General features: G+C 35.3%; 3 protein-coding genes across 6 annotated transcripts; all 3 read left to right on the plus strand.

Moving 5' to 3' along the window:
- Positions 1-260: 260 nt before the first annotated feature.
- Positions 261-3,206, plus strand: LOC105200370. Its single transcript, XM_011167890.3, has 4 exons — positions 261-900; positions 1,017-1,542; positions 1,835-2,083; positions 2,330-3,206. The coding sequence occupies exons 2-4, from the start codon at positions 1,522-1,524 to the stop codon at positions 2,642-2,644; spliced, it is 585 nt and encodes a 194-aa protein (XP_011166192.1). The 5' UTR covers positions 261-900; positions 1,017-1,521; the 3' UTR covers positions 2,645-3,206.
- A 3,259-nt stretch (positions 3,207-6,465) lies between these two features.
- LOC113003425 (L-aminoadipate-semialdehyde dehydrogenase-phosphopantetheinyl transferase) lies at positions 6,466-9,926 on the plus strand. The gene is made up of 3 exons (XM_026132753.2): positions 6,466-6,834; positions 8,174-8,269; positions 8,768-9,926. The coding sequence occupies exon 3, from the start codon at positions 8,916-8,918 to the stop codon at positions 9,771-9,773; it is 858 nt and encodes a 285-aa protein (XP_025988538.1). The 5' UTR covers positions 6,466-6,834; positions 8,174-8,269; positions 8,768-8,915; the 3' UTR covers positions 9,774-9,926.
- Positions 6,477-17,476, plus strand: LOC105200375 (neurexin-4). 4 transcript variants are annotated; one of them, XM_011167896.3, is made up of 11 exons: positions 6,477-6,834; positions 8,174-8,269; positions 10,435-10,631; positions 12,694-12,835; positions 12,923-13,293; positions 13,384-13,722; positions 13,818-14,292; positions 14,364-14,693; positions 14,765-15,070; positions 15,205-15,831; positions 15,916-17,476. In XM_011167896.3, exons 1-11 carry the CDS (start codon positions 6,768-6,770, stop codon positions 16,767-16,769), a joined length of 3,804 nt encoding a protein of 1,267 aa, XP_011166198.1. In that variant the 5' UTR covers positions 6,477-6,767; the 3' UTR covers positions 16,770-17,476. The 4 variants fall into 4 exon arrangements, with proteins under 4 accessions (XP_011166198.1, XP_011166199.1, XP_039304047.1 ...); XM_011167897.3 differs by lacking the exon at positions 10,435-10,631 and adding an exon at positions 11,283-11,479 and having other exon boundaries at positions 15,916-16,769; XM_026132752.2 differs by lacking the exons at positions 6,477-6,834; positions 8,174-8,269 and adding an exon at positions 11,283-11,479 and having other exon boundaries at positions 10,462-10,631.
- The last annotated feature ends 180 nt before the right edge of the window (positions 17,477-17,656 follow it).

The raw sequence follows: 17,656 nt of genomic DNA on the forward strand, positions 1-17,656 counted from the left end.
GGCATTGTAAAATATCTCACGATGTAGAATACAAAACATATTGCGAAAATTACATTGTACCTGCTGCTACAAATTTAAGTCGACACGATCTATAACGTAACGTCACGGACGTTATCACGATTACGTCATGATATGAATATATACATGATGTCATTATAAGAATCGAGACTCGTGAAAATGTTAATATAACGGAAAGTATGCGCAGTAAGTGATAATTACAAATAAGTTATATATTCACGTGGGACTTTATTGATCACTGTGATAAAAACGTGATTAAAGTCTCGTGGTGAAAGTATATAACTTATTTGTAATTATCATCTGCGCATGCTCTTATTGCGCATCGTATCGATCATGCCTGACTCGTATTTGCCGCATTACTTTTCTTTATATTGACATAATATCAACAACGATAATATTTATATATTATCGTTGTTGTTTATACGAATTAACTCGTTTGTCTCACTTGAACTACTCAAACTAATCACTTCATTAAATAACTCATTTAACAATGTCTTCTTTTTGCATACATTCCGATGTATTAAATACGACCTGTTTAATACATTCGGTCGCAAAGAGGAACTTTTTCATATTTCAAACTAATTATGCATATCATCGTCGTTATCTGTGAAAATGGTGCACGTCATTGTTGAGCGATAACCGCGACGAGCGACAGTGAGGGGGATATCTTCAGTCGTTTATCGCCTAGTTATCGCAAAGTCGTCGCAAAGGTGGAAGCTTATTGCTTTTCAGTTTTTTTTTTACGTTGCAAAACTGTCTGAACAATTCCATTCAGAGTTGTGATTTCATTGCAACAAACACGAGCATCCTTCGGTACGACCGTCGAATCAAGAGTGACAATCGCGATCCTTTTAACGTATTGATCGACATATTAAAATTAAGGTACGCGACCGAGTGATTAAATATTTCTTGTTCGCGATTTTGCATCACTATTTGATCCTAATACGCATTCGTCATGATTTATCCTATATCCTAATTCATACAAAATCATTTTTCAGCATATCTTATCGCTTGCAAGCGGCGCTCTGTATGCGTTGTGCAACCTGCAGGAAATTAATGCAGACTGATTTGGATTTTTCGTATTTCGTTCTGACGGAACGTATTTGAGCGTCATTTACAAACAGGACAGAAGTGGGCTGGATAAACGATGGGTTGACATGAATTGAGATACTTTCGTTTGCGCTCAGGTTTCCCTGATCTGTTAGTGCGACGTAAAACAATGTAAACATCTGTTTCGAACGATATACGATGCTTGACGAATCGATAGATTCGCTAGACAAAAATTCGATCGCATCGTCGACTATTGACACTTTGCCCTGATAATCGAGCCTGATGTGTTAAAAATAAATCCACATCAAGAAGATGTGAGCAGCGGCACTTTGTTGTGTATCAACTCGGAAATCGTTTATCATTGTAAACAAGTAGTATACACTTGCGATAAGTCGTATAGATTAATAACGACTGCGAGGAAGAAATTGCCTCTCCAACCGTCTCATATTCAGGATGTTTTTTCTGATTTTGTTGGTATGTATATACAGGCCTTGCTGATAATTAATATCATCGGCGATTATCAATAACGTAATTTGATACGATAATTTTGCGCTTCTAATCATCGGCAACGATTATCAGCGTTCGTCCGTCGATCTCTGCTGAGGACCTTGGATACTTTGTTTAAATCGCGCTACGAAATTAGAGCCACAGAATGGCGTAATATGTCGAGGGAATATAACTAGACTCCCCCTCAAGCGAAACGCGTTTTAGACGGGGTAAATACGTACGACTCGGAAGATATATCTCTATAATGCGAATTATTCAGGATGCGGATTGCTCCGGCCGCATGCTGGCTACTGTCCTGGTCGCGTGGGTGACGACGGCGATGATAGCCTCGATATTATTGCAATGGGAGCACATGTGGATCGTTTTGGTGATATTGACGCTGCTCTTCTTCATGGTTTGCGGATACACCGTCTACACCGTCAAGAGAACTCACGCGAGAATTATAATCGAGCAGCAAAGAGCGGCGATTCGGACTATCTCGGACATTACTGCCAATCGCAGACAGCAGGTACCTTTCTCCGACATGTTATTTTTGAGAAATGTCTTGCGGATCTACTGTTGCAAATTGTGTACGAAAAAAATATTCAAGTATAAATTAAATATATAAAAAGTGTTTTATTGTAAAATACTGCAATTAGAATTGTAACTTTAATTTTCGTTACAATATTTTTTTTTCATGTACGCATTACAAAATACGTTTCTTCTCAAGGAAAAAGAAGTTAAATTAGTGTCTCCGTAAATTTGTTCTTTACAGGCGGGATCGTCGCCGTACATGGTGCATTTGACTCCAGATTTACCGCCCTCTTACGCATCTGTGGTAACCGTTCAGGAAGCATCGACTCGAGCATCAAACACCGACGATTCACTCGGCCAGGACAAATTCGAGGATCCCCCGCCCTATTCCATCGTGATCGCTTCTACAAACGTGCAAGAACAAAACACCGAAATCTCGGCTGAAGAGCATGTGCCGCCACCAGCTGCATCCACGAGAAAGGACGACGCTACCATTTCAACCATTTCTACTTCCGCCCTCGTCTTCGCATCTCATACGTGTCCAAATCCGAGTTGATTTACGATTAATTAAATTAGTCTCACAAAAAACGTGCAAACGAATGGATTTTTTTGTAAGATCGTTCACAATCGCCTAAATCTTACTCTCGTAACGATCACTATCTCGAAGATGTCATTAAAGAGAAAAGCTTCAACGAAGCGAAGCGATCGATCGCAATTTGATTGTGCAAAAGCGTGTTTACCGTGAACAAAAAAAATTGCGACATCTGTTTCGTTGAAAAAACTTTAGTGCATCTCTTGTATCAACGATATTTTTTCCCCACTTGTTTCCTTATGCTCATTTTACAGCACGCAGAATTTTAATTAAATTGATTTAAAATTCCCATGTTCTTCCTTAGCAAGCGCATCTTCTACAGCGTTATATGTATTTGTAATTTTTCATAGCAATTGTTAAAGTAAAGACTGAGACCGAGTTGTAATAACACAATTGACCCCTTTTCAGTATTGCACGTAATATTCAAAGAAACCGAAACACCCCACGCGAATCTAAATATCTAGATCGTCTTTTTAAAAAATCTAGAAAATATGCTATATGTCGAATAAAAATAGATAAAAATAAATAAAAAATAATAATTTCAGACTTACCGACACCGATGCGCAACAGCGGAGTTGAAATTGCATTTATCTGTAACATATAAATATGTACAAATTTAAAAAGTGCTCAAAGCAATCAGTATTTTTAGAAATTATTATTAGGCGCATTCAATTTTTTCATTTATCTATTAAATAGATATTTAATTAAAAAAAATTAAATTGTATTTACAAAAAGAAATTTTTTTTTAGATATAAATTCTCGTAAAATTTAATAAATATAGAAGTCAAATTTTTTCCTATCAATAAAAAAACAACATTTAAAATACTGTTACATACATATAAATTAACGTTATAAATATTTTAAATATGAGGACATATTTAATTTGTCCTAGTGCAAAAACAAGAATAAGATTAAAAAGATTTAGTAAATATAAAAACAGTATAATTAAAATTAAATTTATTTATAATCATGTACATTAATAAAAAAATGTAGAATTTACTCAAATTGTACAAAACAAACAGTTCTATAAAATGTAAACATACAGAACATATATACATTTATAATTTATAAGTAGAACTCTATAAATAGAATTTTATAATTTTATAAATCAATTTTCTACCCAACTATTGAATGAGAAATTAAAATTATGGATTTTAGTTATTTTATTTAATTAGTAAATTCAATTAAATTTAAATTATTATTTTTATAAAGTATAGATAAAATATAAATGTGTATTATTTGTATTTGCAAATTAAATTAGATAGAGATTAATTTAGAAAGCCCCCTTGGCATTTTTCTAAGGGATAAAGAGCAACAGAAATGTAACCTATTGCAAAGTTTCTATAGACTCGCGTACAACAAAGACACAGATATTTTAGCAAATTGAAGTATATTGCTTGCAGACTTAAAGCCATATAGATGTAAGCATACTATAATAGTTTCCAAGGTACTTGCAACTTTCACTGAAAAATATGTATATTTGGAAAGAAAAGATAAGACTTATCTATCTGAAGAAATTTATGATTCAGGATAGATTTGACATAGAAGATTTGGTTATTTAGAATATGACAATTTGAAAAATCTTTTGAAGATGACAAACAAAATTAACAGAATTAAAAAAAAATTTTGCAGAAGATGTTTTAAAGCGAGGTAAATAAGAAAACAATTTAGTACTTTTAGGGTAAAAGCGAAGAAGCCACTATAATTAATGCATATGAACTTATGATCCAATTTCTCCAGATACATGGGATAGAAATAAATATTTCACTTTTATGGATGATTATGCACATTTTGTAATAGTGTATTTACAAATCAAAAAGCAGTTGAAACAATTAAAAAGTACATTAAGAAAGTAAAAGTTAAATGGAACATAAAAGTTGCTAAATTAAGATGCGACAATGGAAGTGAGCTCATAATACAGTTACAACGTAGTACAAAGAGAAAGGAATTGAATATTACTAAAACTATAGACTGTTTTTCAAGGTACACAGATGACACAGTGCAACACTGCGTCCAACACAATGTATTTTCAACTGTGACACAATGTTATATTGCTCGACACTGTAAAAACCTGTGTACAAATATGTAAAATATGTCAGTGTCATCAACTTTCTAAAATATTTTATGTCTAACATACACTACTTATGTTCATTTATAATATGAACATAATTAAGGTTGCATAGAGAATGAAGATTATTGTTCAGCCATTAGTATTATCAGAAATTAAGTTGTAGAACTCTAATTGTGTTCCAACAAGAACCTTACACAGTGGAATACAGTGTAGCATCAATGTGTTGTAGCTTGAAAACAGTCATAGAAACGATAGTGTGTTTCTTTTATCATTTATCACTTATTAGCAACATTTTAAATAAAAAACGTATCTTTTCTGTGACAACCTTAGAGAGCTTACCTTGTGGACATTTGAGATTTACATATTTAATTATAAATGAAGCAATATTCAAGTGTAAGTAAATTTAGATTTGTTAAAAATAATAGTTGCAACATTGCTGCAATGTTGTAACAATAATGTTGCTGCAAGTTCTATGTTGTATGGGAAGAATAGCCTTCAGATAAAAGTGTGCTGTGTAGGGTAATGCTCCTTATCCTAGTAATTATTATTAAATTTGGATAATTCAGATAACAAGAGCTCGATATGTTCAACCTCAGTTTTCTAAACATCACATATGAATTATTTACCCGTGGTTGTTCCGCCGTCGCCTGATGCTCCTCACCGAGCCCCCTCCTCCTCTCAAATTTTGCTCATGTTGCCATGTTGCGGACTCCGTGTTCACACAAGATTCACTCGAATTACTAATCACTCGCGCCCACTGTAACCGTCAAACCACAAAATCGCACAATATCTTGTGCAACGCTTCGACAACGATCCCCATACGACGCGTGACTTTACTTTATCGAGACGGAGTAACGCGACAGATCCACGAAACATGGAACTACGCGAATCGCCCAACGACATTCCTTCCTTCACTCCATTCGATATAAGATTCACTCGCGAAGACGCATTAATGACAATCACTCGTGCCCTAACCACTAAAATATGTCGTCCGACACTTTGTACGGCACTCCCGACGACGATGCGCACTCGATTCTATTCCGACACGACAATAACGCGACGAGGATGATTGCGATCGCGATCGCGACGTTACGAAATTTCTACCAACTTACAAATTTAACATGGTGAACAAGATTTGTAAAGCGCGCGGCTAACTTCACGCGTGAGAAAACGCTCCTTGCTGCATTGCGACCATTGCGACGCTGCGGAGCAACGGGTAACGTGACACGAGTGCTACACCTGCTACACCTATGTCCACTTTCCGCGTTTGAATAAAATCTTGTCTACGATGCTAGAAATCGCATTTGAACAATTCGGTCAACTAATTAATGCGATTGGTCAATCCTCTTTTTTGTCCGAGATCTCGGATCGATTTTTAATGTCGTGGATACGAAGCTTAATATACGAATTACTTAGCCGAGACTCGAACCCCTCGAACCTCACTTACCAACAGTACATAAGAATTTGCAATTGATTTTAATTTAAAATATATAAATAAATGCATCTTTCTCTTGTTGATAAAGAGAAAGTAAAACTACTATATAAAATTCCAAACGATTTAAGAGAAGAAGAATTTTTAAAAATTATATCTGCAAGAGGTAACAACTCGGCCAAGTGGTCGTCGCGCGATATCTGGCGCATCTACACGGCGGCTCGAATGACTAATTCAATAGATCGGAAAAACGGCCGCGGCACGAGGCGCGGCACAGGGCACAGGCACAGCGCGGCATTCACAGGCATCCATCCCCGCGTTCCGCGTCTGTCCGCGTCACGTCACCCGTTGTTGATCCGCGTCATTGGTGTGCATTGGCGTGCCACCAGTGCCAGCGATCGTGTCGTTCAGTGCCGTTGGGGCGTGCTTCCGAAGAGTCGCGGATCGAACGTGGAGTAGCGTAAGACAAAATTGGTGCGAGTGACAGACCTCAAGTTTTTTTCTTGGGTGCGCTTGTCGCATAGGAGACTCGTGTCTTTCGTGGTGGGATAGAGGACGATTCCTAAGTGCAAGGCGATGATACGATGACCGCTCTCGGGTGTCTCGTGTACGCATTCGCCGTCGCTACGGCGAGCTCGCTCGCGTACGCCTGTAAGTACAACATGAAGTTAACCGCTATGGTGGCACGAGCCGTAACTTCCTGACACGACCCAGCCCATCTCTCGGAGTAACATGGCGCGCGTGGCGGATATACTCGTCGCGTCTCGCGTCGTCGCGTCGCGTATAGCACGAGATGCGTAACGCAGCCTGCATGCGTCATACACGCGCCGGATTGTCGGGCTCACGTTAGACTTAATCTGTAATTCGTTTTACTTCTCTAATGCAGGTGTGTGTTATTTTCACTACTCGATGTGCCGTGTCATGCGAAACATTCGAAGGAGCGGAGTAGACACATGCATAAGTTTATATGTCGAACGCATTACGTATTATATGCATGAAAATCCACAATGTGAATAGAAACGGAACAGAGATCTCTATTTAAAATCCAATGCGAATTACAAATCGTTCAAAATAGACTTTACGCACGTTTCGTGTCTGGCAGTCCCGTCGTTCGCGTTATTTTGCAACGTAATGTGTTACATATACAGTTGTTATCTGTAACTCTTTTTTGCAATTTATTTTGTTTCCAGACAGTCAAATCAAAGCTAATTTACTTAGATCTCGCGAAGCATCTGCTACAAGTTTTGTCGGCAGAATGCCAGTATGAACTGGCATTCTGCCGACAGAAATATGACGGAATCTCCTAACAGAATATGATGATTGATTGATTGCGGAAACTGACTAGAATCTGATGCATTTAAACGTTTATTCCATTGACAGAGATTGTTTGATTTTTCTGGCAATTTGTTGCTAGATTATGTCATCAGGCTTTTATTAGGAGAGCACAAGTTTAATGCTTGTGTTCTACCAATAAAGAACTTGACGATCTGCTGTAATATTCTACTTTAATCGCCTAGCAAATGTACATTTCGCTTACTGAATTGTTTTGTTATTAATTTACTTTTTTATACGTATAATTATACATATATAAAGTCCTGTACATATTTTATATGTATATTATATAGTATTAATAATTATATTACATAATTTTATATGTACATACAATTATATGTACATATGTTAAGGCAACAATGTACATAGAATTTATATATATATATATATATATATATATATATATATATATATATATCTTTGATGTATTGAAAAATATAAATCCAAAATCTATTTTTAAACGTCATATTTAACGCGCTTTGTTTTATTTTAATTCAAATTTAATAACTACAACAAATAATTTTTTAATGATTATTGAGCGCCTACTTAATTCAAAAGAATTTTGTACATGTACATTTTGTAAGGAGAATACTGAATAATTTTTGCATTTCTATACAAGAGAAATTGTAATTGTAACAACATTACCATTATGTCTTAGATGACGACGAGTGCATCTTTCCTCTTTTGGATAGAGCTCAACTAACAGCGACAACTTCCTTGTCAGAAAGAGGAGCAAACAACGCTAGAATAAATGGTAAGAAAGAAACGTTTTGTCTATTTACGTATTATATCCAGATTTCATTTCACGTATATTAGATATAAATTTTGTACAACTGTATACATTATACATAATGTATAGTTATATGATACTAGCAGTAGTCTGTTGCTTGCTCTCTATTCCTATGAAGTCTATTGTTATCTTGTTTCTCGTTATTGTGCACTATATTTGCTTTTGTTTGCATTAATAATAGTTACAAATGATTCTGCTAATACTATGCAATATTTTCCAATGAAAATTTCGGTAAGAGTAAAAAAACTTAATTAGCGCCAGCGGACATTGCTCGCCGTTGCGCTCAATTATGAGAATTAGGTGACCCTATACATGCTCGTCATATGACTCATCGCTCAATCACTTTAGACTCGTCTCATTTATCTTCGTCTTTATCGTGTAGCACTTTAAGTGGAAATACTTATAACAATTTCTTGAATTAAAAGCAAAACAAAGTATAATAAATTTATATATTTGCTTCAGGTGGATCCTAACACGTAGCCTGGAGAGTATCTCAAACCAAATATTTTCAAAAGCATTGCTTTTATAGTCAGAGACATATAATTTAAAAATATACCAATTGTGATTCCTAGTTAAAGAGTGCCATAGGTTGTACAATTAAGCGATTTGAATGATTATGCTTAGTACCAATATCGTTAAAATGTCGTCAGTCATTCGTTGGGCATTTAATTGGAAAAAGTGGAATCCAAGTGAGCAAGAGTTCGAGCATGCGATTTCTTGTATACAAAGTGACGAGAAGGACAGGCTGAAGAGATTTGTATTTCGTAAGGATGTCCGAGCTTCCCTCGTAGGCAGATTATTAATGAGAAAGTTTGTGAACGAATATGCTGGTCTTCCATATGACAAAATTACTTTTGTCAGAGACGAACGTAACAGACCTGTGTTAAAAGATAATTCCATGACTGTGAATTTTAATATTTCTCATCAAGGTTCCTATACGGTATTAGCGGGCGAGATTGGCAACGTACAAATAGGTGTAGATGTTATGACATTAGATAACAAGAATAAAAACGTTTCCGATTATTTTTGTTTAATGGATAGAAATTTCTCTCCATCCGAGTGGAAGGAGATTAGAGACCCAGGTAAATCGGAAGCGGAACAAATGTCTATGTTTCATAGACACTGGGCATTAAAAGAAAGCTACGTTAAAGCGCTTGGCGTGGGGATTTCCGTTGACCTAAAGAGTATAGATTTTCGGACGAATTCGGAATTAAGTGAAGATTCGATTACAAGCGATACAGTCTTATATGTCAATGGAATCAAGCAAGATTGGTTGTTTGAAGAAACCTTACTCGATTCACGACATTGCGTTGCTGTGGCATTACAAGAAAACGATAATTCATTACGATTACGCAATACCCCGTTTGAGATAATGAATTACGATAATCTTATGGCACATGCAGTTCCACTCTTTCCAATAGATCCGCAATACACAGTCGAATATTTTGCAAAAGACGAACAGCCGTAGTTTTATTTTGTTCAACTATTTTTAAGATAATATTGCACAATACCTGGTGAAAAATAATAATATGTATTTCTTAATATGTCAGAAAAAGATGGATATTATACATTGTATATCAGTTTAATTACAAAATAATAAAAGGAATACTTTACTAAGGAATACTTTACAATTTTTTTTAATTACCTTACAGACTGTGAATAATTTCCCACATGTAAAATATTACGATATAATCAAATTACAAAAAAGGTATTTTTTCCTAATCTTTGTATAGAGTAGAGCATAACAAGTCTTAAAACATAATTAAAGTTTTCTATGATTGAAATGTGAAAAGAGAATTGTATTAATTTAGAGTGTTTCTTTATACATATTTATAATGTTATTTATTCGTTGAACAAATGCTATTTTAGAAAATAATTTTTTTTTCCGCAAAAATTGTTATATAATATCTGAGAAGTTTTTAAAAGTACTTTTGCATTCTACTGTAGTCTAAAAGGTTTGTGTTTGCAATATGCAAGTTTGGTACCAATGGTGGAATTAGACTCTGAGTATAAAAGCAAAGTTTTGTCATGATTAATTTTGATTATTTGGCTATATTCTGTTTCATTATTGTTAAGCATTTTCCTAAGTTTACTTTGAGTTGCTTGCATGCATAAATGTTGTGGTGTAGGCGGAAACGCATGGACGGCTAGCAACTCTGATTTCGGTCAGTATTTAATAATCGACTTGGGCCAAGTAATGAACATCACAGCTGTGGCGACTCAGGGACGATCGTTGCAGAACGAATATGTTATGGAATATCGTATTAGCTATGGTACCAATGGACTCGATTATAAGGATTATAAGGAAGAAGATGGCAATACAAAGGTAAGCTCATTCTTTCTCGGTGCCGTTAATTTTCTAATCTTTATTTGGCTTTTTATACTTTTGCTTTTAATAACAATGTATTGATGGTGAAGCTTGGTATAATTAATAAATATGCACAAAACTGAGCTAATGTAAGGCTTGCTTATGCATGCTTGCAGAGAAAATAATAATATATGTGGAATGTATGTAAATAAAAATGTATAGAATAGTTAATAAAATATTTTATATAAAACTTCATATTATAAACACTATGATCAGGTTTGTTACTGGTAAGTATCTTAATGTGCTTTACATCAATTTTTACTTGGACAATGCTTCGCACCAATCATTTTTTTCTAATTATTTGAGTTATTTTGTTAAATATTATATTATTTTTTTCTAACATATAATCATATAAATGTACGCACTGGGATGCAAAATAACATATTAAATAATAAAAATTTATACGATAACTGAATGTAAAATCTGAATGAATCTTATTTTGAAATACAAAGTTCTACCTAAAACGGATCGACTAACAAGAGTTATTATGAAATAAATTATCACAGAATAAATTAAATTCATGATCTTTTCGTTATTTCCTACATCCATTTGCATGCTTCGCTTCTACTTTTCTCCTCTTACACATGGACATGGAGCTGGGCTTTACAGGAGATTCCGCGTGGTCACCAGAACTTAGCAGTTACAATCAACATCTTACTATGGAGCTGGGGGACAGATATGAGATACGCAGCATTGCTACGCGAGGGCGGGCACATACTAATGAATACGTGACAGAATATATTATCCAATATTCTGATGATGGTCAAGCTTGGGCCAGTTATGAAAGCCAGGATGGTGTAGATGAGGTATTAAATTCCAAGGATAGAGTCTACAATTTTCTTACTCTTACAAATAGAGTGATTTTTTCACACATTATACATACATACGTACATACACAATATATACATACGTAGAAATACTTAAAATATTTTTGTTTTTTGTTTAAATGTTTATAAAATTTTATAGAAAGATTGCATTTTATAAATGAATGCGTATAAATTTAACTTTAGTGATTTCTTTTTGTTTTCCGTATATTGGTAATAAATGTATTATAAAATTTCTTAATCATTGCTCTTTCATAAAAGTATTGTAGAAATTCCATTAACGAAATAAATTTCTGTAAAAACTTTTTCTACGTTTTGGAAGATACTATTTGGAATCTTCTGTTCTAATCGCTGTTAGGACTTGAAAATTTTAAATAAATTATGGTGTCATTACAATAACTTGGAAAAGCTTTTAAGAAGCTTATTGATGAAACTCATATGTTTGGATTATACATGTACAATGTTATCTTTATATTTTTATTTGTTTCGTCACATATCTTCTTTCAACAATAGAGTAGTAGCACAAGTTTTGAATATAATAGTTTCAACGATAAAACTATCGAGGTTTTAGCCATTTATATATCCATCATTTAATACAGATTATTTATTTGTCTTCAAGAAAAAGAAATTTATATATTTCATTAGAAAGAATCAGTGTTTCACTTTTCCAGAATTAGTTTACTATAATGGCACCATATCTAAAACTCTTATGGTCATCATATGTTCACTTTTAATATTGGCTTAGTGTCTTTTGTTACTAACAGTCTGCCTATGCTATAATATACACATTTATGTGCAATTAACGGTGATTGGGTAACATTCGTTGCATTTATTAAAAAATTGTGATATAAGCGAGTGATCTTTGCTTGATTGCGCACAATATAAAATATCGTGCAATTAAATTAACTTCTATGATCTTTTTAACATATACGATTTGCAAACTGATCTAACGGTCGCTGTTTTTAAGTAACATGATAGATCTAAGGGATTAACCGTGTTTTGCGAACAGTTTTCTACTTTTTTGGTAGCTATTCTTCTTATGAATATTTTGACTTACAGCATGTACGCAATTTATTTAAATTCTGCACGATTATCGCGGTATTAATTATTGACTGACACTGAGGTAGCAAACGGGAATATCCATTTAATAATGGCAGCACTCTAAGCATGTTCATTTTTCCTTTTTTTTTCTACAGATGTTCAAAGGTAATACAGATGGAGACAGGATAAAACTCAACAAGTTTGACGTACCAATAATCGCGCAATGGATTAGAATAAATCCAACGCGATGGCGAGACAGGATATCGTTGAGAGTCGAACTTTACGGATGCGACTACGGTATAAAATAATGATTATATGTGTCCATCTTCTTTGAGATGGTACATCAGTTTATAAGATGACAAACCTATCGTTTTTGTATTTCAGTGTCCGACGTCGTTTCCTTTAACGGATCTTCCCTCATACGGCTAGATTTACTCAGAGAGCCTGTTGAAACTGACAGGCATTTCATACGTTTTCGATTTAAGACAAATAATGCCGATGGCGTGTTAATGTATTCCCGTGGCACACAGGGTGATTATATAGCCTTGCAATTGCGTGACAACAGGATGTTACTTAATATCGATCTTGGATCCGGTATTATGACGAGTTTATCTGTCGGTAGTCTTCTGGACGACAATTTGTGGCACGATGTTTTAATTTCACGCAACCGAAAAAATGTTTCATTCTCTGTCGATAGAGTATTGATTAAAGGTAGAATAAAGGGCGAATTCCATCGACTAGACTTAAATCGAGAGGTAATTTTTTTTTTTTAAATAAGTGTAAAGCGTTTTGGCTATCGAATAGGTCAGCGCATTTGAATTAACTCGAATAAATATTTCTTCTAGCTCTACATCGGCGGTGTGCCTAATAAACAGGATGGTTTGGTGGTGAATCAAAATTTTACTGGTTGTATAGAGAATTTTTACCTAAACGCGACGAATATAATTCACGAGTTGAAGGAAACAGAAATCATAGATGAAAATTTGAGATATTACAAGATACATACACTTTACACTTGTCCAGAACCTCCGATAATACCGGTTACATTTTTAACTCCCGGATCTTTTGCCAGACTAAGAGGATACGAGGGTGTACCGTCTATGAATGTCTCTCTCGCGTTTCGAACGTACGAAGACAGAGGCATAATTCTTTACCATCAATTCACGACTCCGGGCCACGTCAAGGTTGTGCATATTTTTATTTTAATCTTTGAACGCATAGCATTATTTAATGCTACTAGTGCAATTAAATTTATTTATTTTTATATTTCTATGTGCAGCTGCATCTAGAGGAAGGTAAACTGAAAATCGATATACAAACCAAGGATTATCCGCTCGCTACTTTGGACAACTTTTATGAGAAGTTCAACGACGGAAAGTGGCATCAAGTAATCTTGACGATCGCCAAAAATTCTCTCGTTTTAAATGTCGATGGACGCCCGATGAAAACGGAGCGTCTTCTAGATATGTTAACCGGATCGTATTACTTGATCGGTGGGGTGATCGGAGCGGAAAGCAATTACGGTTTTGTTGGCTGTATGAGAATGATAAGTATCGATGGAAATTATAAATTACCGACTGACTGGAAGGAGGAAGAGTACTGCTGTAAGAACGAGGTTGTCTTCGATACTTGTCAAATGGTGGATCGCTGTAATCCGAATCCTTGCAAACATTCCGGTGTTTGCCGTCAAAATTCTGATGAGTTTTTCTGCGATTGTGTCAATACTGGATACACCGGCGCAGTCTGTCACACCTGTAAGTATTCAATATGTTAGTAAAATGTAGAACAACTCTGCTAAAATTAACAATATTACAATTTTATGCAGCGTTAAATCCACTATCGTGCGAGGCATTTAAGAATATGAATTCGGTAAATCAGCGTGCGGAAATTAAAATCGATGTGGACGGAAGCGGGCCCTTAAAACCTTTCCCTGTCACTTGCGAGTTTTTCGCCGACGGCCGCGTAATGACGGTTTTACGTCATAGTAACGAGCATTCGACTCCCGTCGATGGATTTGAGGAGGCTGGTAGCTTTATACAAGATGTTAATTATGACGCTGATCTTGATCAAATAGAGGCTTTATTAAATCGATCTATAAGCTGTAGACAAAGGATAAATTACGCATGTAAACATTCCAGGTTATTTAATTCTCCAGGTAATTATGCCTTAAATATTTCGTATTTCGCACTCTGAAGTATTTTGTATCAACGTTGGCATTATTTTCAGTTCCCCAAGGTGATTATTTTAGACCAAACTCGTGGTGGGTGAGCCGAAATAATCAAAAGATGGATTATTGGGGCGGCGCACTGCCCGGATCGCGAAAATGCGAGTGCGGTATACTTGGAAATTGCGCGGATCCTACCAAGTGGTGCAACTGCGACGCCAATCTAGAAGGATGGTTAGAGGATGGTGGGGATATTACAGAGAAGGAATATCTTCCTGTTAAACAATTACGTTTTGGCGATACGGGTACGCCACTCGATGAAAAAGAGGGTCGTTATATGTTAGGCCCGCTTATTTGCGAGGGTGATGGTAAGTTTAATTTTTTTTTTCTTATTCCAATATATATATGTAATACACAATGAATAAATAATAAAAATTCATTATTATTAATTAATTTTCGACGATATAAATGTGTCACGCTACATGCAGTCATTTTCTTACAGATTTGTTTAAAAATGTAGTCACATTCCGCATAGTGGATGCTACCATCAATTTGCCAACCTTTGATATTGGGCACAGCGGCGATATTTATTTTGAGTTTAAGACCACTATCGAGGACGCTGTGATAATTCATAGCAAAGGACCTACCGATTATATCAAGATATCCATAAACACTGGAAACCAGATACACTTCCAATATGTGGCCGGTGGAGGACCACTTACTGTTAACGTGCAAACGTCTTACAACTTGGCAGACGATCGGTGGCACTCCGTATTAGTGGAAAGAAATCGCAAGGAAGCTCGGATTGTCATCGATGGGGCGTTGAAGAACGAAGTGCGAGAACCCCCGGGTCCCGTACGAGCGTTGCATCTTACCTCGAATCTCGTGGTGGGTGCTGCGACCGATTACAGGGACGGATTCGTCGGTTGCATAAGAGCATTACTTCTCAATGGTCAATTGCAAGATCTAAGAAGTTACGCTCGACGTGGATTATATGGTATTTTGGAAGGTTGTGTTGGCAGATGTGAGAGTAATCCTTGCCTTAATAATGGGACGTGCCATGAAAGATATGACGGATATTGGTGCGATTGCCGATGGACCGCGTTTAAGGGACCAATTTGTGCGGACGGTAAGTAGGAAATATATTTTGCGAAACGTATAGTGAAATCATGATTGCTCTGTGGCTATTATTAATCTCTGTTATTATTTTCAGAAATTGGCGTAAATATGCGGCCTAGTTCGATGATAAAGTATGACTTCATGGGCAGCTGGCGTTCCACCATTGCTGAGAAAATACGCGTTGGTTTTACGACAACGAATCCGAAAGGATTTTTATTGGGCCTGTTTTCCAATATTTCTGGAGAGTACATGACTATAATGGTTTCAAACAGTGGACATTTACGTGTAGTATTTGACTTTGGTTTCGAACGGCAGGAAGTCATATTTCCGCTGAAGCATTTCGGTTTAGGACAGTATCACGATATCAGGATTGGTAGGAGAAACTCAGGTGCTACTTTGATAATGCAGGTCGATAATTATGAGCCGCGGGAGTTCAATTTTAACATAAAGAATTCCGCGGATGCTCAATTCAACAATATTCAGTACATGTACATCGGTAGAAATGAATCCATGACGGAAGGATTTGCGGGTTGCATATCGAGGGTTGAATTTGACGATATATATCCGTTGAAACTACTTTTCCAAGAGAACGGACCTGATAATGTGCGCTCACTCGGTACTCCTTTAACTGAAGACTTCTGCGGAGTTGAACCGATCACGCATCCACCAGATATCGTGGAGACGCGACCACCGCCTGAGGTAGATGAAGAAAAAGTGAGAGCAGCATATAACGAGACTGACACGGCTATTCTAGGAAGCGTTCTAGCGGTTATTCTGATTGCACTTGTGATCATGGCAATCCTTATAGGCAGATACATGTCTAGGCATAAAGGTGAATATTTGACGCAAGAAGATAAGGGTGCTGAAATTGCCCTGGATCCGGATTCAGCGGTTGTAAACTCTGCCACCGGTCATCAAGTCCAAAAAAAGAAAGAGTGGTTTATCTAAAAACTAAAATGCATCACATTAGATATGTATGCATTAGAGAGAAGTAATGAGTATACATTAATTTAATCTAAATTTATATATATATATATATATATATATATATATATATATATATATATCTTTGATAAGGATAGAATCTCTTTTGCTCCATTCAATTGATTTTTTATATTATAATTTTACATCAGGGACACATCATAGAAATAAAAATAAAAAAACTAGTCAAAATTCAGAAAAACTAACTTTGAAATTCCGTTATGAGACTCTTGTGACAATTTTATTAAGTACTTAAATTTTTAATTATAAATTCAATTGTTAATTCTATTTAGAGATTATTTTTATATATATAGTGTTGTCTTCCTGAAAGGTTTGACAATAGTGTTATAAAGAGGCCTAATGAATTTTAAAATATTAAAAAATAGTTTCGGCATTTTTAAAAGTTTTCGAGCAAATAGACTTATGGGGACCATGCTATAAATTTAGACTAAGAAATCGGAATTATACTTTGTAGAATCTGAATTTTGGCTAGCTTTTTCGGATCTTGTTTGACTATGTAGCATTCACAAAATTACCATTCCATATTATTTCTTAGTGCAACTTTGCATAATATAACTGCTGGTATATTAGTTTCTTAAAGTGCAATTACGATGCAAATGAATGGTTTTCATTTTTACGCTTCATTTATTGTATGGATGAAGAATAGAATCTCTTATTATCAGGGTTGGGTAACTAGTTAAAAAGTTATTAACTTTTAACTTGGTTAATTTTAAAATAATTTAATTTTTTACTTCAACTTTTAATGATGTATTTTTAACTTTAACTTAGTTATTTTTAAAACACATAAATATTAGCTTATTAACTTTTAAGTTAAAAATTTATCTATGTGAAAA

Source organism: Solenopsis invicta, chromosome 4 (assembly GCF_016802725.1).
Source record: "Solenopsis invicta isolate M01_SB chromosome 4, UNIL_Sinv_3.0, whole genome shotgun sequence".
Taxonomy (NCBI): domain Eukaryota; kingdom Metazoa; phylum Arthropoda; class Insecta; order Hymenoptera; family Formicidae; genus Solenopsis; species Solenopsis invicta.

Excerpts from the sequence above, each read along its gene's own strand:
- LOC105200370 (XM_011167890.3), top strand. The coding sequence starts at position 1,522 with ATGTTTTTTCTGATTTTGTTG. Across the intron at positions 1,543-1,834 it reads TGTTTTTTCTGATTTTGTTG|GATGCGGATTGCTCCGGCCG; the intron begins GTATGTATATAC and ends CGAATTATTCAG. Across the intron at positions 2,084-2,329 it reads CTGCCAATCGCAGACAGCAG|GCGGGATCGTCGCCGTACAT; the intron begins GTACCTTTCTCC and ends TGTTCTTTACAG.
- LOC105200375 (XM_011167896.3), top strand. The coding sequence starts at position 6,768 with ATGACCGCTCTCGGGTGTCTCGTGTACGCATTCGCCGTCGCTACGGCG. Across the intron at positions 8,270-10,434 it reads AAACAACGCTAGAATAAATG|GCGGAAACGCATGGACGGCT; the intron begins GTAAGAAAGAAA and ends GTTGTGGTGTAG. Across the intron at positions 10,632-12,693 it reads AAGAAGATGGCAATACAAAG|ATGTTCAAAGGTAATACAGA; the intron begins GTAAGCTCATTC and ends TTTTTTCTACAG.
- LOC113003425 (XM_026132753.2), top strand. The coding sequence starts at position 8,916 with ATGATTATGCTTAGTACCAATATCGTTAAAATGTCGTCAGTCATTCGT.